We start from the raw sequence: 19,719 nt of genomic DNA on the forward strand, positions 1-19,719 counted from the left end.
GAACACACAAGAAGAGGAAGTGATGGGCGACAACAATTGGGCCAGGTTCTGATCTGTAAGCAGAGGGAAGGACTATCACGTCTATTGCAAGCTCATCGCTGGTGACAGTGCCAGTGATGGTGTTCTCCGGGGACAAACCACAGGTGTGGTTGTTACAGTTGAGATGAGGAGTAGAGAAGTAGAGGCCACATCGTTGGGGAGAGAGAAATAATCATAGAGAAATTAAAGTAGAGGGAAGGTTGGGGGGAGTTCACCGCCATTCTGTTGCAGTCTTCTTAAGGAAGAAGATGAACACTGAGTTGTTGAGATATGGCTATTTTAATAAAAACAAATGCATATTAATTCATAAAAGGGCAAAATAGATATTTTGAAAAAATATCATCTTCTTAACGTTTTCCGTCTTCGTCAATACGAAAGGGAGGTATTTATTGAATTTTTCAAAAATAAGAGGAGATTTTTAGTAAAGTAAAACTATAGGGAGATTTTTATGATTGTCAAAACTTCAGCGAGACGTTTGTATTTTACCCTTGTTTTTGAAAGCAAGAACAAAACCAACCATATTATCGAACGCCCAAAGTTTAGTTTTATGGGTTGGGTGAAATTCCGTTCGTGTAGGTGGCAGATCCGAGCGATTACCGACTTATTGAATGTAGGCGGTGAAATTGGATGAGCCAAATAACAAGGAACACTGAAACACGCTAGAACGTAGAGAAGGGAGGAAAACGAATCGGATACTTCAGCTTTGCAGGTTCCGTTTAGATCTCTGTTCGTCTTCTAGTCATTGGGATCACCTTGTGACGGTTCTTACACAGGAATTCCATGCAATCCGTTCTGTCATTTTTTCTAGTTCTGGCGCTTCTATGTTCTCTTTCTATCTCTTCAGCCTATAGGCAAGAACTCTTGCTTTTTATTCTCATCTGTATGCAACTTTACTTTAATGTGGAATATTCATTAAGTCTTTGTTACTGTGTGTACATAAAAGGATTTTGTAATGAAATCCAAGTGGGTTTTGTCAGAATGCCTTAAAAGTTTGGTTTTTGTACCGGGTTTGTGGTCTTTTATGTAAAGGATAGATTTCTCATCATTAATGGCCTGACTCCCAATGGAATCGCGGGATTTTTTTTTTTCATGGATGAGTTTATCCTTGTTTTGGCGAAGGAGAGGTTTCTGAAATACCTTTTATCCGTTGGTTTCTTTTGATTTTGTTCGAGATTCCATGACATATAACTTGTGTTAGGATACACGTTTGGTTTTTGATGAAAGATAATGTTAATTATTATTTATTTGCTCGTGGGATCTGTTTTGGAATTAAAAATTGTGAAGGAGATTCTATTGTCACTCTCGACATGGGCTTGTGGACTTTGCTTAGAGCAAGCAGAAACGAGTTTGACAGTGATTCTGGTATAAAATTTTCCTTTTTTTTGGTCCTTAGGGTGTTTTGAGAAGATTACGTCGAGAAATCCATTTAGTAGTGAAGAAAGGCCATCGTTGCCTAATTCACTGTAACCTTTGTCGATTTAGTACCTCTGATTAAACAGATCCATATGAGTTCTATCACTTTCTTCCATTACCAGATATTTAGTGACAGAAAATAATGTAGTAACTGAAATATAGCCAACCGGGTTACTCTGTAAAATGTGAGAATATTTGTTTGTCTGTTTGTTTTTTTTTTTTTTGTTTTTTTTTTTTGTAAATGGAAATTCTGAAGATATAAGAAATTCTGCTATGGATTCTACTTAGAATATGAGGCTTCTTTAGAAGCAGTTCCTAAAGAGAATGACCTTACATATTCTTCTGAAAATTCTTTTGATTTCTATTGGGCCCCCTCCCCCACCTTGGTTGTGACTGTTCCAACAAGCTTCTTTAGAAGCAGTTCCTAAAGAGAATGACCTTACATATTGTTCTGAAAATTCTTTTGATTTCTATTGGGCCCCCTCCCCTACATTGGTTGTGACTGTTCCAACAATGACAATAATGAATTTGAGCTCCAGTTCTGTTTCTGGATAGTTTGCTGAGCATAGACAAGAATGCTTGGTACCAAATAAGGGAAGAATGGAGATTCATCTAGTAAACTTTTGGTATTTTATTGTTGTGTCTTGGCACACATTTCAATTGTTTCAGGAAGGAGCTGCGAAATAAGGAGGTGAACCAGGAAGATGTGAAAGTGGTCCATACAGCTCAATCCACAAGAGTTGACCCATCGCGGGTTATCCAAATCTCTTGGCGACCAAGGTCATGTACTTCAGCAAATTTGTTATTATGTCACTTGTGTCATCACATATGAGGTGGTCTTATGTGAGTACACATCTTGATCAAATATGCAAATATACATCTCTTAAACATAGGTCATCATGATCATGATCACGATCATCATCTAAGCCTTATCTAAACTCTATGTGGTTGGCTAGATGAATCCTGTTTCACCATTTCGTTCTATTAGGTGCCATATCCATTGTTAAATTATGGGCGCTTAAATCGTTTCTTACTACTTCAACCCAAGTCCTTTTCTGTCTTTCCCTAGCTCATTTAGCCCCTTCAATTTGTAATAGATCACTTCTTCTAACAGGTGATAGATGGTGGATCATTGTCTTTTCTGGGAAAGTAATGTCAGGAGATGGCATTGTATTTTAAACTAAGCATAAAATAGTGAAAATCTTTGCCAGATGGAATTGAGGAGGGAAGACTTCAACTTCTAAAAATACAAGTCCATATTTGTATTGATTTTTCCTTGTTTGCTTATAACATCTGACATTTCTTTTTCTTTTTTTTCAATGAAATAGGGTCTTCTTGTATAAAGGTTTTCTATCTGACGAGGAGTGTGGGCACCTTGTTTCGTTGGTAATTCCTGGCTTATCACTTGCTATCTATTAATCCATTGCCCTTACCTTGGTTCTGAGACTGTGTTTTGCGTTCAGGCACGTGGAAAGCTAGAAAAGTTTGCTTTAAATGAAAGTGACTCAGAGAGTTCTGTTACAAAATCTCAACTTTCAAGTTCTGCAACTCCCTTGGAAACAGACCAAGTAAGTTTCTATTGCAGCATCAGTGGTTGGACTTGGGAATTTTTTTTGGATAAATGTTGGACATGGGAATTATCAATATAGAATTAATGTTATGGATGTATTCAACATAGATATTGCATTAGAAGGAAAATATGGTAACCATTTACCTTGCAGTCATGAATGTAGACTTTTTTATCTACTGTAGTTCGAGGCATGCATGGATGCTTTCTATCAGTAACTGCAGCTACAAGTTGGTGCTTGGTTGCTTCTCTTTAGACTTCTGCTCTAGTGATCTGGTATAGATACAAGCTACTAGAATTAAAATTTGCATGATCTGCAATTTCCCATAAACTCATCTTCTTCCTTGTTTCTCTTTCTTGACTTTAAGTTTGTATTGCCACAAAGTATACAATTATATTGGGGTTTCTACCTTAGGCTGCTTCTAGAGTTTCACTGGTGAATGCTGCATTGGTTTCTGAAAGCTACTCTATTATTACCGCTTTTTCTCCATTGGAGAATCCTTTTCTTCCAACTTATTAGCAGTGGGGTCTGATAAAGTTGTTGAAGCTGTTGGAGCAAAACTGGTAGTGGAATAATGGATGGTAACTTCTCTAAAATTAGCAAGACAAGCTGAATTTGAAACATATAGAGATTGAGGATAACTCCATGTTGGTGAAGGGGCTGGACGGTGAACAATAGTGAGGGTTTGTGGGCATTCAGATGTGTAATAATGGAAATCAGGAGGCTAGCAAGAGAGGTTTAGGCCACTTTGAAATGGGTTAATAGGTCAGCAGATGCATTGGCAGATTCTTTAGAAAAGCAACAGGTGACTAGGGAGCAACTTTTCTGGGCTAACTTGTACTCATAAGATTTGTGTGGGTTTGGCTTGGGTTGGGAGTTCAAATTAATTCAAGTTTTTGCCTTTTTGGTTACCGGTAAAAAACACTCTAGGACTTAATCTTAATGGATAGGCTTTTGATGCTCATCATTCCAGATTTAGTTTGGTTAAGAGATTATATCTTCTACAAAAAAAAGGAATGTTGTTGGTGTCTCAAAGACCTATAGGAGGGTGACTTAATCTTGGTCACATACCTCCTGTGGAACCTATTCATTGGGGAATCTTTTACCACTTCCATGCCTTAGCCAATAATGGAAGAAGGAAAAATCTCATCTCCAAATTGGAAGTTGAAGGGGAGACTATTGATCAACAAAATGAAATTGCTAGTGCCCTTGTGAACCATTTCAAGTTGATCTTTAGAAAACCTATATTTAGAAAGACTTTGTGTGGAAGGGTTGGAGTGGCCAAGAGTTTTGGATGAGCAAAAAAGTTGGTTAGAAAGGTTTAATTTGGAGGAAATAAAGGAAGTAGTTTTTTCGATGGATAGATCTAAAGCACCAGGTCTAGATGGTTTTACTATGGCTTTCTACCAGGACTGTTGGGACATCTTGAAGGAGGATATCCAAAAGGTGTTTGATGTTTTTTTTTTTGTAGAGGCGTAATTAATCCAGAATTAAATTCTACATTCATTGACTTGATTCCAAAGAAAGTAGAGGCAATACAACCCAAGGAGTTTAGGTCCATTAGTCTAGTTCACATCCTTTACAAAATTATTGCTAAGGTGCTATCAAGAAGAATTAAATCAGTGCTTCCTTCTATTATTTCCTTAAATCGAGGAGCCTTTGTCAAGGATAGGCAGATCATCGATCAAATCCTTATTGCTAATGAGAGTGTGGAGAAGCTAAAAAGATATGGAAAGAAAAGTTTGATTTGCAAGCTCGATCTAGAGAAAGCATATGATTTGGTGGATTGGGATTTCTTATTGGAAGTGATGAGAAACTTTGTATTTGGAGATAGGTGGTGCAAGTGGATTAAAGGATGCGTTAGTACTTGTTATTACTCAATTTTGGTTAATAGCAAAGTTGTTGATCACTTTCCAGCCATCAAAGGTATTAGACAAGGGGACCCACTCTCTCCTTTCTTATTCACACTAGTAGCTGAAGTGCTTTGTATTCTTTTCCAGAGAGCAGATTTGAGGGGTTTGGTGAGAGGTTGGAGGGTGGGAAGAGAAAGAGTGCCTATTACTCACTTGCAGTTTGCCGATGATACTGTCCTATTTTGTGAGGGAGCTGATCTAAATTGGGTGAGGAATATGAAGGAGGTGGTCCAAGTCTTTGAGAAAATGACAAATCTGAAAGTTAACTTCAATAAGACATGTGTGGCAGGTATCAACATGGATGATGAAGAGGTATATGAATGTGTAACAATTTTGGGTTTTGGGTTATTCTAGTGGCTTATGAATTATTTGGGTTTACCTCCGGGGGGCAACCCTAGAAGTGTGCATTTTTGGAACCCAGTGGTGGATAGGTTCTCAAAAGGCTTGCTTCCTGGAAAAGGAATTATCTCTCAATGGGTGGAAGAATTACCTTGATCAAATCAACTTTGGCTAATCTGCCAGTCTGCATCCTTTCAGTTTTTAGGATACCTGTGGAACATAGTTTTCAAGGCGTCTAGGCGATTCTGGGCGACACGGGGGCGCCTAATCGCCTAGTTGCCTAGGCGATAAAAATTTTATAATATAAAAAACTAGCTTTTGGCTAGTTTCCTAGTTTTATATACCATTCAGCATGTATGCTAATTGAAAAAATAGCAATTCTCTTTATTAAGAACATTAAATTTTCTCTAAAAATGTGGCAAATCATCACATCTAAAAGATAAAAATCTTTTACATATATTAATTTCATTATTTTAAAAAATAATACTACTATAATAAATATTTAATGGAGAAAATTCATATATTAATTAGCAACTAAAGAAGGTTATTAACTTTATATGATAAATATTCAAGATGGAAAGTAAAATAGAAAAAAAAAACAAGGATGGAGTTTCTGTTTATTTAATTAGAGAGAAAGAGAATAGAAAAAAAGAACTTTATTATTCTTTTCTTTCTTTCCTCTTTCTTTTCTTTCTTTCTTTCTTCTTCTCTTCTCAAAACCCTTTGATCTTTTAAATTTCAATAGTAAAACATTAAAACAAAGTATTATTGATATATATATATATATATATGTATATATATATAGCATATAGTAAAATGTATTAAACATACATTAATAAGATACAACAATGTAAATGATATTATAAAAGGCACCCGCCTTGTCATTTTTGTCGCTTAGGTGGGCGCTTAGTTTCCTGCGGGCACCTAGTCGCCTAGAAGGGTGCCTAGTTGCTAAAAGTCAAGGCGTTTGGGCAAGGTGCCTAGGCGATGCCTTGACAACTATGCTGTGGAAATTTGTAGAAGGTTGGAGAAACAAATGAGGGATTTTTTATGGGAGCTGAGAGAGGAAAAGAGGGATCATAGGGTGAGTTGGGAAGTGGTAAGTAGAAGTAAGGAGCTAGGGGGTCTAGTAACCAGGAACATTTAGAAGAGGAAAACAGCCTTGTTGGGAAAATGGTTATGGAGATTTCCAGTGGATCAGGGTAAATTGTGGACAAAGGTGATTAAGAGTATACATGGGTAGACAGTAGATGGATAGGATGCAAGAATTTTGGCTAGAGCAACTACTGCAACACCTTGGAAAGCCGTCCATGCCATTCTTCCTTGTTTTCTACCTTTCATCAGGTATAACTTGTGCTATGGAAACATTGTAAGGTTCTAGGAACATGTGTGGGTGGGGGAGGCACCACTTAAAAGACCAATTCCCTTCCCTGTTCTCCCTTTCTAGGTACAAAAATTTGACTGCCTCATCCTTAGTTCATCCATTGGTCCAGGGCCTGAACTTAATTGGGATTTGGGGTTTAGACGAGGTCTCAGAGATTTAGAGGTGGAGGTGGTGTGGTCCTTGGTTCAGGTACTTCAAAAGGTCCTCTTGGACCTGTCTAGGGGGGATTCCTAAATTTGGACCCTTTCTTCTTCAGGCTCTTTTAGTTGTGCTTCTTTTTTCAATGCCCTAACTCAACCCACTCCTCTTTCCAATCCCTTTCCTTCTAAAGAAGTGTGGGGGAGATCGGTCCTACGTAAGGTCAGAGCACTTTTCTGGGAAATAGTGTTGGAAAGAATTAATAGTTGCGATCAACTTCAAAGAAAGAAGCCTTTTTGGTGCTTGTCCCCGAACTGGTGTACCCTTTGTAAAGTCAATGGTGAGTCTTGCTTTTTTACTTATATCCTATCATTTTACTTCTTCTATTTGGGAATGGGTTTTTCTCTTTATTTGGTTGTAGGTGGACTCCCCCGTCTAGCATTCAAAGCCTCTTTGTCTCTTCAATTGGTAGCTGGATCAAAAAGAGGGGAAAAATCTTGTGGAGGTGCACCAAGAAAGTGGTTTGTTGGACAATTTGGGGGGAAAGGAACCACAAGATATTTGCTAAAAAAGAAAGAAGCAGGGACACAATTATAGAAGTGATTACTTTGAGGGACTATGGGTAAAGACAATGGTCCTATTTGATGATGCTCCAATAGAGACCATTGTGAATACCTGGCAAGAAATAGCAGTCTCAGCTCCAAGCAGAATCTGTGTCCATCCTTTGTGGCCATCCTCCAATGGAAGGTTTTATCAAACTCAACTTTGATAGGAGCAGTGAAGGAAATCCAGGGCCATCAGGGGTTGGTGGTGTTTTCAGATTAGAGGCAGGTTCAATAATAGCTCTTTTTTCAGGACCAATTGGATTCGGGGATTCATTGAGAGTAGAAATTCTGACTCTGTTAGAGAGGGTGAAAAGGGCTAATGAGCTAAGTATAAACAGGTTATTTATTGAAGGAGATACATAAGTGGTAATTGGCTGGATAGAGAAGACATGATGGGTTATGGACATACATTAATGAACGAAGGCAATTCAAGTGGTTAACTCAAGGAATGGAAGTGTGTATCCAGTGGGTTAAAAGATGTGCCAATTCATTTGCAGAGCTCTGGCTAAATAGGGGGTGGGGAGAAGTCATTTGTGGCTACACTGTAATTTTCCTTTTGGGGGAGAGTTATGATAGTTTGCCTCCCCCCACCTTTGTATTTAAACCTTTTTCTTAATTAATGAAAATTTTCTGTTATTGATAATAAAAAATGGTTTGGTGACATAGAGAGAGCCATCTACAACACCAGTGAGAATAAGTAATTGGTACTTGAAGGGTTAATAGTACTGGCAGGCCAAGAAGAACATAGGTGATGATTTCATGGCTTGTAATTTCAATCATGTGAGCGTCGGAAAACGACTCACTTGGGCTGGATTTGGAGTCGCCTGTCGCCACCTATCATTTGGAGGAATTAGAGGTGATGGGACCTCCGAGAATAGTTTTCAAAAGTTGTTTTTGTTTTAATAGTGACTCCAAAGCCCAGGCACTCACAACACCAGTCTGGGTAAGACTCGGATGGGAGAGGGAAGGGGTTAGGCACCCTTCTCCCGGATCCAATAGGTGGGGCCCACATGGGATACCAACAAGCATAAATGCAAATATTTAATTCAATAGAAACATGCTAATATGAGAGAATAGAACAAATCAACAAAAAGGAAACCCTTCCTATTTCAACTCTGCGTTTTATTTATTTTTATTTTTATGTACATGTATTTTATATTTCTTTTTTATTTTCCATTTTGGGTTATTACAGTCCATTCGGCATCAGATCAACTTCTAGGACTTTGTGAAATCAAAGCTCAGTAGGACTGAATCTAACACATTTCCAGACTCTTGTGCATCTATTCCATCGGGCTAAGACTGCCATTCAAACATTATACGTTAGCATAATCACCAGTTTTAAGAAAGAAGAAAAAACAATAAAATAAAATAAAATGAACAAAACTGAGAAACTCACGTTTGAACAAATTCTAAACATAATCAGTATCATAAACTGCTGCAACTAAATAGATGAACGAAATCATGTCTGTAACAATTAAAGAAATCTACTCTCATTCGAAACTAACAACCGGTATTATAATCTCAGAACAGAATATAAATTTCACCATCTTTTTTTTTTTTGTTTTTTATCATGTCTTGATCTTCAAAGATAGAATCAATAACACCATTACAAAGAAAACTCGTATCTGTAACAATCCACAACCTAACCTACATAACAGGGAGAATAAGACTAAAAATAGGGGGAATGAAACTGATGGCAGAGCTGGACGAACAACCATATTATTGACAGCATTAAACATGAGAAAATCTACTTCTCAAAGGTAAGACGGTAAGAGGAAAAGAGCAAAAGAAGACTAATAGCGGTCTAATCCCTACCGATGCAACTTTCGAATCTAACTAGGCATGGAGTAGGCAGCAGATTTCAGGTTGGATTGGGTTGAGGATAAGATCTACGGGAGTGAGTCCGATGGAACCTACTCCATCGATCTACTCCCCAACCTCAATCCTCATTGTCAAAACAAATGCAGAGAAATTTCGGTTCGATGTGCTCCGCAGGTAGGGATCAGGGACTATGGCAAGTCGATTGAGTTTGCTTCCACCTTCCAAGTGTGAGCAAACAGGCGACAACGTCTGCAACTTGCTCGACTCAAGGTGAAGCTCGTGGAACAGGGGAAGTCTCGGTTTGCTATAGAATGTTAAGAGCAGAAAACACCACCGGAAAAACGGACAAGATAGGAGAGACGATGCTAAAGACCACGAAGCTCTCACTGAATCTAGTAGAAAATGAGGATTCCGCCACTGACGTGTCCTATTTTTGCAGAGAGGGAGTAGCAACGACCAGAGAAAGGAGGAGAGAATATTAACGGGAAGAATGAGAGAAAATGAAACAGAAAGAAAAAGAGGGGAAGGCGAAGATGGAGGGATATTGTTGAGAGAGAAGGGGAAATGCCACTGTTCAGCGAAGAAGACGATAAACAGTAGTGGTGAACAGTAAACTGTAGATTAGGGCGAATTGAAACATTTGGTCACTTTTATATTGAGCACCAGGGGTATTTTCATAATTTTTGTGAAATTTAAGGGCAGTTTTGTAATTTTGAAAACCTAGGTAAAAAATGGTCTAAGGGGGGCCAAACTAGGGTTTTGGTTCAATGATGGGGGGTTTTGGGTCAATGATCAGAGGGTTAAGATGGGTTTTGGGTATAGTGAAGGGTTTTGCAATTACATGTGTGGGCCAATAAGATTGATCGAAACTGAATCTTTTTGAATGAATGGGCAACCAAGGGTATTTTCGGTTGAAATTTCACAAGATACGGTTTTTGAGCATTCTGGGTTGATTGGTAGGGTCAAATTGGGTTCGATTGGGTCCGGATTAGACGGATTTGGAATTCGGTCAATCCAGAACCTCGAAATGGAATCTCAGTACAATGAAAGGATAAATGGGGGTGTTTTGGGTTGAAACTTTATGGGCAGGTGTTTTGGTATATCTAGGACTCAATCATACAGTTCAATTGGCTTAAGTGTGTTTGGATCAAGGGAATCTAGGTTGTAGGTGTTTTAGGCTAACAAGAGGGGCTGAAATGGAATCTTTGCTTGATGAGAGGGTAAACTGAGGAGTTGTGAGTTGAGATTTTCTGGGTAGGTATTTTGGGAGGTCTTGAGTTTGATGGTCATGTTTGATCTGAGGGTCAAAGTGTAGACGGGTTGATTGGGGCCATCGGATTGGTATTGGGCAAATTTAACGGTGGATTTGAGGGTTCTCGGGGCAAAATTTGGGTTCTTTGGATTTTTTTGGCATTTTGGAGGGATTGGAAGGGTCTGATCAGGAATTTGGGGTGAATTGGGGGTTCAGGTGGCAAACCTAGCAAAAATCGGGTGCTGACAACACTGAACATAGTGGAATGGTGGAACACAGAGTTCATGTAGCAAACACCATATATATGGAATGGTCAATATGTCATCTGTAATCACACAAGATGGATATAAAGGAGCTATACAGAATTTGGATAGTTCCTTAGTTTTTTACCAGAGTGCATATATGCTCTAAACTGGCATTTGCACTCTTGTCAAATGGAGCCCTAGAGTTGAGCCTTGAGGCCTTTTATTTGAGCTTTGCATCAAAATGTGCTTCAAGGTATAAGCCTTCTATGCTTTTTGATGAAGGAAGATTTGGCCCGACCTCTCTCATGTGACACGTGGCAGAAACAACAGCTCGGCAAAAGGGGCCAAGCCTAGGCGGGAACAAGGGGACACACTTCGCCGAACTGACCCTTGTAACAGCTCGGGATACACTTCGCCGAACTGACCCACCTTGTAACAGCTCGGGATACACTTCGCCGAACTGACCCACCTTGTAACAGCTCGGGATACACTTCGCCGAACTGACCCTTGTAACAGGTCGGGATACACTTCGCCGAATTGACCCTTGTAACAGCTCGGGATACACTTCGCCGAACTGACCCACCTTGTAACAGCTCGGGATACACCTCGCCGAAACTGACCTGCCCTATAGATACCTCCGAGCTCAAGACCGCCTCGCTCAGCACTTCGCATCACCTTCTGGGCACCAAAGCCAAACAAGTCGTACCATGCCTGACACTAGGGAAGTCCGTGCCCGAGGGCGCCACGCCTGACTGACTTGGGATCTGACGTTTGGCAGTAGCACTCTAAACGGCCACCTGCCACCACCACTGATGCCGCCATCTCCAGTTAGACGGTTAGGCAGTGACGGTTCTGTCTCAGCAGAAAGGACGACGGCCGAATTGACAAGCACAAGGGTAATCATACCCGATCTGACAAGGGCCTCGGGACGAGTACACGAAGTGACTATAAGAGCCCCCTGCCCCCCGACAACGGAGGTATGCAAACTTTGCGCTATCTGGTATTACCTTGCTTTTGAAGGATTCTAACTTGAGCTTCGGAGCCTCTACACCGGGTTCCCCCCGGAGCTTTCCCATCTCCTCCGTTTCAGGTTCCCTGCTACCCCGTTCGGAAGCTAGGCAGCGGACAGCTAAGACCAGCCGGATCGCGCTCCATCAATTGGCGCCGTCTGTGGGAATCGCTTCAAAAAGTCTCCCTCCAAACTTCGATACCCCCCTTTTTTCTTCAAAAAACCCAACACTCATGGCCTCCTCCAGCAACACCGGACGTGGCACGGAGACAAACGCCATCGGGGAGCAACTTCAGGTCCCCGTAGTGTGCGTTGGACAATTCACCATCCCCCTTTCGGCGGATGGGATCCCTATCTTGAGCACGCCACAAGCAATGGCACCCGTAAACCCTCCTACCACAAGCGTCCCCTTTCCTCTCCCCATTGAGACAACCTTCACTGAACCAACTGCCGTCCCCCTGGCAGCTAGCCAAAACCGATTGGAGGACCTGATGCAGTGCATGCGGGCAATGCAAGCCCAAATGCAATAGTTCCAGCAACACCAGCTTCACCAGCACCAAGTGCTACACAACATCTCCCAGTATCACTATCAACAAAAGTTCCCCCAACTGCCACTGAACCAACCACTACTTCCACCTCGCCACCCCGCTCCGAGGCCGGTCAAGGCCTCCCCACAGGATGGGCGCCCCCGCCAGGCGAAGGCCTCCCGGCCCTAGAACCACCCCAACAGCCAGGCCTCGTCCCCAGGCCGAAGAGAGAAAAATGTCATCCCCGCCTCGCAACCCGCAGGCGGGTCGGGAACCTCGTCCGCGAGGTCGGCACCCGGCGCTCCAAGCCCGAGCTCCCGCTCACCGAAAACCGATTCAGCGCCCTGGCGGCAGACTACCAGCACTCCAGGCCCATCGAGCTCGGTAACACGGAGGCCAGCAGCGCCAGCACAAGGCCCGCTCAACGCCGAAGGCGCCGGCGAAGTCGCCAAACCGCCACCCGCGCCTTGTCGGAATTCAGAGGCAAAGACACGAGCTCGGACAAGGTAGGGGCTGCCCCAGCTCTCTTCGTTCCTTCCCCCCTCGCATCGGAACTCCTGGCGGTCCCCTTACCTAGAGACTTCAAGCTCCCACCTCTGGACAAGTACGACGGGTCCTTCGACCCCAACGACCACGTTGACACCTTTCAGTCGCAAATGCACCTCGCCAGGGCTAGCGAATCGTGCATGTGCGTGGCCTTTACCATCACCCTCAGGGGGGTAGCCCGCACTTGGTACAGGAACCTGGCCCCCGAGTCGATAAAGTGCTGGGCCCAATTCGTGCAAGTCTTCACCACACACTTCGTCACCAGCCGACGGTGCCCCAGAACAGAGGAAAGCATCTTCGGAGTGGTCCAAAGAGAAGGAGAATCTATTCGGGGCTACATCAAGCGGTTCAACGAAGCATGATTGCAAATACCGCGGTTGGACCCCGCAGTGCAGCTCGCGGCGGCCAAAAGAGGGGTGACGCACAAAGAGTTCAAATGGCACATGGTGGCCAACCAGCCCGCGACCGTGGCCGAATTCCTCAAACTCGCGGATAAGTTCACGAGGACAGAGGAAGAAATCAACCAACGAACCGAAGGCGGGAACGAGAAAAGAAAGAGAGAAGGCGAGCTCTCCAACCCGGTGAATAGAAAAAACCCGACCCGGGAGCCGAAGCCGAACCAGTCCTTCTGGGCCCCCCTAGCAGTTCGGACGGACTACACGCCGTTAAACACGAGGCAGACAGAGATCTTAATGACGATCAAAGACGCTCCGTACGTTAAGTGGCCACCTTGCCTAAAAGGAAATCCGAACGAGAGAAACAAGAATTTGTATTGTAGTTTCCATAGAGACCATGGTCATAGCACCGAACAGTGTAATAACCTCCGGGACGAGATAGAGGGACTCATCCGTCGCGGATACTTGAGAAACTTTGTACAGCATAGCAATAACAATAAAGCATGTCGGCAAAGGGAGCACGAAAAGGATGCCCCCAAGTCTAGCAACAGACCTGCCGAACCATTGCAGAAGCAGCCTCCGGAAGAGAGGCCAGTTCGGGGAACCATCCGTGTAATAGTGGGAGGTTCGGTGGTAGCGGGGTGTACCTCGGCAGCAGCCCGGACTTCAGTTCGCGAAGCGGCCCTCGAAGAACGGAACCCCCCAAAGAGACCAAAGACCGAAGAACCAATCTTTTTCACGGAGGACGACGCGCGAGGAGTCCACTACCCCCATGATGACGCGCTTGTCATTAAGCTAAGGATCAGCGACTTCGAGGTCAGGCGCGTACTCGTAGATTCGGGCAGCTCAGCGGACATCCTCTTCAAATCAGCATTTGACCAGCTGCAGTTAAAGAGGAGCGAGCTGAAGCCCGCGAACACTCCCCTGGTAGGTTTCAGCGGAGAGGAAGTCAGGCCCCTCGGAAAAGTAACTGTCCCTGTGGAAGTCGGCACATGGCCTTGTGCGGTCAGACTCAACCATGATTTCCTGGTAGTTGCGACCCCCTCCCCATACAATGCCATAATAGGGCGGCCGATCACGCATATCCTACGGGCGGCGGTCTCCACCTACTATTTGGCCATGAAGTTCCCTACGGACTTTGGTATAGGGGTAACGCGGGGTGACCAGCTCGAGTCCCGCAAGTGCTACGTTGCTGCCCTAAAGGGAAAAACCAAGGCAGCCGACGACCTCGAACTGGAGCGGCCGGCGGAGCAAGGTGAGGAGCGAGCTTCGCCCACGGAGGAAGCAGTCGCAATCCCGACTTCAGCTACGGACCCAGCTCGCACACTAAGCATCGGAGCTTCCATCGAAGACCCCCTACGAGCCGAACTGGTGAGTTTTTTACTTCAAAATTTAGATATTTTTGCCTGGTCCGCGACCGACATGCCCGACATTAACCCCAGACTAATAACTCACAAACTTAATACTGACCCTGTAGTCAGACCCGTTAGACAGAAGAAACGCAACTTAGCCCCAAAACGCTGGAGAGCGGTCGACGAGGAGGTTGAGAAGCTCCTCGCAGCAAACTTCATAAGGGAAGTCCACTACCCGAGCTGGGTGGCCAACCCGGTGTTGGTAAAAAAGGCAAGCGGCAAGTGGTGCATGTGCGTCGAATATACCGACCTGAACCGAGCTTGCCCGAAAGATTGCTTCCCCCTCCCCAGAATTGACCGCCTAGTGGACGCGACCTCAGGAAACGAGTTGCTAAGCTTCTTGGACGCCTACTCGGGCTACAAGCAAGTTAGGATGGATCCATCCGATGAGGAAAAAACCAGCTTCATAACCGAGTTTGGCCTGTATTGCTACAAAGTCATGCCCTTCGGACTAAAAAATGCCGGGGCAACTTTCCAAAGACTTGTAAATAAGCTATTTCGGCCCCTGATTGGTACGAAGATAGAGTGCTATGTAGACGACATGGTCGTCAAGACTCAGTTTTCACAAGAGTTAATACAAGACTTAGATTCTGTTTTCCAAATCCTGCGTCAGTTTAGCATGAAGTTGAATCCCAACAAGTGTGTCTTCGGCGTCACCTCGGGCAAGTTCCTAGGCTACATTGTCAATCGACGCGGTATTGAGGCGAACCCGGACAAAATAAAAGCCATTCTAGATATGAAACCACCTTGGAAAGTAAAAGAGGTTCAGAGGCTAAACGGCCGCATAGCCGCTCTAAGCCGCTTCTTGTCTAAGTCAGCAGACCGCTGCCTACCCTTCTTCAAGGCAGTCAAAGGCAAAGGGTTCGAGTGGACCCAGGACTGCCAGTTCGCGTTCGACGAACTAAAAGGTTACCTCGCTAGTGTGCCAACCTTAGCCCGACCCGAGGTGGGCAAGGTCTTAGAACTGTACCTCTCGGCGAGCGACGAGGCGGTCAGTTCGGTACTAATAAAGGAAACAGACCGGGTCCAACGACCCATATATTATGTTAGTAAAATTTTGCAGGGAGTAGAGGCAAGGTACCCGGAGATAGAAAAACTAGCATATGCCCTAGTAATAGCAGCTCGTAAACTCCGCCCGTACTTCCAGGCTCACACCGTCATCGTCCTAAGTGACAAACCTCATAGACAAGTTTTACTCAAACCCGAAGTCTCCGGTCAACTGACGAAATGGGCCATCGAACTCAGCGAGTACGACCTCCAGTACAAATCGAGAACCGCTATCAAGGCCCAAGCTTTGGCAGATTTTATCGCCGAGTGCACTTTCAGCCACGAAGCCCCACAGGTTGAGCCCGAGGTCCCCAGTTGCGGCGAACCCGGAGCTCCTGAGCCCATAGAGTCCAAACCCCGTGAAGTAGCAGCTAGTGTGGCATCTCTCCTGGTCAGGCGAAGAGCGAATTGGGATGAGGAGCCCTGGATCCTTCACGTGGATGGTTCCTCGAACCGGCAAGGTAGCAGAGCTGGAATAGTCTTGTGCGGCCCGAGCGGCACAAAAGTAGAATACGCACTACGCTTTGAGTTCGCGGCATCCAACAACGAGGCAGAGTACGAAGCGCTGATCGCTGGGCTGGACCTAGCGCGAAAGGTTAAGGCAAAACACTTGGTCATCTGCAGTGATTCTCAGCTCGTGGTAAACCAAGTTACCGGCGAATACGAAGCATGCGATCTCTCCATGATCGCATATTTGGCCAAAGTAAAAGAAGCCCTGCTCAACTTCCGGTCACAACCACCAGCGTTCTTGAGTAAGCACGTTTCCAGCCTTCTCGGAAACCGAAAGAACCCTAGCAAAAGCGTCTCGAGCAGTGAAGGTTCGAAGGACGGGACAAATCCACCAGCTACCTCGCGAAAACTCCCCGCACCATGGCAAGACCCCCGGCGCAAGGAGTGGGGGGCAATTGATGAAGGAAGATTTGGCCCGACCTCTCTCATGTGACACATGGCAGAAACAACAGCTTGACAAAAGGGGCCAAGCCTAGGCGGGAACAAGGGGACACACATCGCCGAACTGACCCTTGTAACAGCTCGGGATACACTTCGCCGAACTGACCCACCTTGTAATAGCTCGGGATACACTTCGCCGAACTGACCCACCTTGTAACAGTTCGGGATACACCTCGCCGAAACTGACCTGCCCTATAGATACCTCCGAGCTCAAGACCGCCTCGCTCAACACTTCGCATCACCTTCTGGGCACCAAAGCCAAACAAGTCGTACCATGCCTGACACTAGGGAAGTCTGTGCCCGAGGGCGCCACGCCTGATTGACTTGGGATCTGACGTTTGGTAGCAGCACTCTAAACGGCCACCTGCCACCACCACTGACGCCGCCATCTCTAGTTAGACGGTTAGGCAGTGACGGTTCTGTCTCAGCAGAAAGGACGACGACCGAATTGACAAGCACAAGGGTAATCATACCCGATCTGACAAGGGCCTCGGGACGAGTACACGAAGTGACTATAAGAGCCCCCTGCCCTCCGACAACGGAAGTATGCAAACTTTGTGCTATCTGGTATTACCTTGCTTTTGAAGGATTCTAACTTGAGCTTCGGAGCCTCTACACCGGGTTCCCCCCGGAGCTTTCCCATCTCCTCCGTTTCAGGTTCCCTGCTACCCCGTTCGGAAGCACGGCAGCGGACAGCTAAGACCAGCCGGATCGTGCTCCATCACTTTCAATGCACTCTTGAGACATGACATAACCTGTTACTGCTAACACTTTGAATATCCAAAAACTGCAATAATGCATATAGTTCTTTATCATTCAATGATCTGTGACAAGCCACTGACCTTTTTAATTTGTTTTTCTCTAGGATGATGTAGTTGCAAGGATTGAGAACAGAATTTCCACTTGGACCTTTCTTCCCAAAGGTATCAATCCTTGCTGCCCTTAGGTTTTTAGAACTCCATAAACTGCTTGGTACCTATTTCTGTATGATGATGTTTTGTTTTTTATTTTCAAAAAATATTACTAAATGTCTTTTGCCCTTCAGTAAGCAGCACTCCTCTGCATGTTTTGCATTATGGGATAGAAGAGACAAAGAAGCATCTTGATTATCATGGTGATGAAGGCAGGAGTCAGCCTTTGATGGCAACAGTGGTCTTGTATCTGTCGAATGTCACTCAAGGTGGTGAGACTATCTTCCCCAAATTAAAGGTGAGACAGATATTTGTTTTCTACTTTACAATTAGTAGTGAATGGAATTTGATACAACATGGGATATAGAAGTAATTATATACTAGCATCCATCATTTTTCTTGTATGAATAGTAAGATCTGATGGGTGTTTAATTTTTTAATACCAACAGCTCAAGAACACTTATCTGAAAGATGGCTCATGGTCTGACTGTGCAAAACATACTTTTGCCCTCAAACCTATTAAAGGAAATGCACTACTATTCTTTAATGCCCATCCCAATACGATCCCTGACGAGAGCAGCTCGTATTCTAGATGTCCTGTCCTTGATGGGGAAAAGTGGTGTGCCATGAAATTCTTCTACATCAGAGCTATTAGTGGGGAGAAGGTTCTGTCTGAATTAGGCAACAGCGAGTGCACGGATGAAGAAGAAAGTTGTCCGAGGTGGGCTGCTCTGGGAGAGTGCCAGAGGAATCCTGTATACATGATTGGTACTCCTGACTACTACGGTTCTTGTAGGAAAAGTTGTAATGCATGCAGATGATTTTGGGTTTCGGAATTTTGATTAGCCCTTCGTGTTCTGGTAAGGGAAAGGAAAAGAAATTTTCTTTGTTGAACAAAATAGAACAATCATCTGAAAAAATTTGATTCCTGTAATGTGCCAAGCTTCTTAACAGCTTAAGAAGGCTGGTGTTGATGCTGAATCTTGACTGATAGAATTACTAAGTTAAATTGATGAGATTTTTAAGGGGCATTGTTTGGTTTAATGGTAAAATCTCGGGTTGAATTGAAAACTCTGAATCTGTAAGATTATTCATAAAATAAACAGTCTGGAGTAACAAGTTTTTGGTAAGTAAAGTAGATGGTGGCACGCGGAGCCTATTCTATCCTGAAAGTGAAACCAACTCATTTATAATTTTGGGAAAATAATGGAAATGAGCATATTTTGTTTTTTGGAAAACCATCATGACATTGTTTGGTTGCATGTAAAATGAAGAAAACAAATGATTTTCTGAAAATTTCTATTGTACTATACTTATTTTCTTACAATAATAGTCATGAAAAATAAATGTTTTCCAAAAAGTGAGCAGGAAGAGGAAAAAATAACATTTTCCTAATTTTCTGTGAATCATTTTTCCAATAGGGTGGTTCATTTTGTTTTTCAAACCAAACATCAGGAGAAATTTTCAAAGAATCATTCATTTTCCTTCATTTTATGTGCAATCGAACAAAAAATATCATTTAATTGGACCAATCCATTCCCCGAGGCTGTTATTTGAATGGATGGGAATTTCTGAGGTTGTTCTTTTGGAATTCACATTTGCGCCTTACAGAGGGCGCCCCGCAAACGCCCCACAGCATATTTTAATCGTGTATTGGGAACATCTCCCACTAACAATTTCGGGAGATGTTTGTTCTATATGCTGAGATGTGCATAGGGATGGTAATTTTACGGGAATTTTCGGGAATTCAACTTGTTCTGGCCCTAATAGGACTCATTTATCAAAACCGTACAATTTTATAGGGTTTGGGTTTTGACTTTAGGGTATCCGATTACCAGATAGCCGGGATACATAAATATGAACCTATTATATTATATTTTATGCACAAATTTATAAATTTTAAGTACTAAGATAATTATTCTTTATTAATATTTTATTTTATAAATTTTCTGGGATTAATATCATCATTTAATGTAAATTTGGATTTGATAGATTGTTTATTTCCTTTAGTTATAAAATGCTACTTTTAAATATCATTTCTTTTAATTTTTAGTTGGAATTGTTAATCATAAATATGTATTGTTTGTTTTGATGAACACAAAAATTAATAAAATTTACTTTATTTCATTAAATAATACAAAAGGCTAGATGGGTTAGTGGCTTAAAGTAGTGCTAAGGGATTTGATGCTATCATTAATTGATTT

General features: G+C 43.3%; 1 protein-coding gene across 3 annotated transcripts; it reads left to right on the forward strand.

Moving 5' to 3' along the window:
• The first annotated feature begins 452 nt into the window (after positions 1 to 452).
• LOC148848661 (putative prolyl 4-hydroxylase 7) lies at positions 453 to 18,546 on the forward strand. 3 transcript variants are annotated; one of them, XM_088951043.1, is made up of 7 exons: positions 453 to 890; positions 2,122 to 2,232; positions 2,781 to 2,838; positions 2,916 to 3,020; positions 17,470 to 17,527; positions 17,650 to 17,813; positions 17,965 to 18,546. In XM_088951043.1, the coding sequence occupies exons 1-7, from the start codon at positions 820 to 822 to the stop codon at positions 18,334 to 18,336; spliced, it is 939 nt and encodes a 312-aa protein (XP_088807169.1). In that variant the 5' UTR covers positions 453 to 819; the 3' UTR covers positions 18,337 to 18,546. The 3 variants fall into 3 exon arrangements, with proteins under 3 accessions (XP_088807169.1, XP_088807170.1, XP_088807171.1); XM_088951045.1 differs by having other exon boundaries at positions 665 to 890; positions 2,122 to 2,295; XM_088951044.1 differs by lacking the exon at positions 2,122 to 2,232 and having other exon boundaries at positions 508 to 890.
• Positions 18,547 to 19,719: the final 1,173 nt, after the last annotated feature.

The sequence above is a fragment of the Nelumbo lutea genome, chromosome 6 (assembly GCF_056320005.1).
Source record: "Nelumbo lutea isolate HS-2025 chromosome 6, American lotus-T2T, whole genome shotgun sequence".
In the NCBI taxonomy this organism is placed as follows: Eukaryota; Viridiplantae; Streptophyta; class Magnoliopsida; order Proteales; family Nelumbonaceae; genus Nelumbo; species Nelumbo lutea.

Excerpts from the sequence above, each read along its gene's own strand:
- LOC148848661 (XM_088951043.1), top strand. The coding sequence starts at position 820 with ATGCAATCCGTTCTGTCATTTTTTCTAGTTCTGGCGCTTCTATGTTCT. Across the intron at positions 891-2,121 it reads TCTATCTCTTCAGCCTATAG|GAAGGAGCTGCGAAATAAGG; the intron begins GCAAGAACTCTT and ends CAATTGTTTCAG. Across the intron at positions 3,021-17,469 it reads CTCCCTTGGAAACAGACCAA|GATGATGTAGTTGCAAGGAT; the intron begins GTAAGTTTCTAT and ends GTTTTTCTCTAG.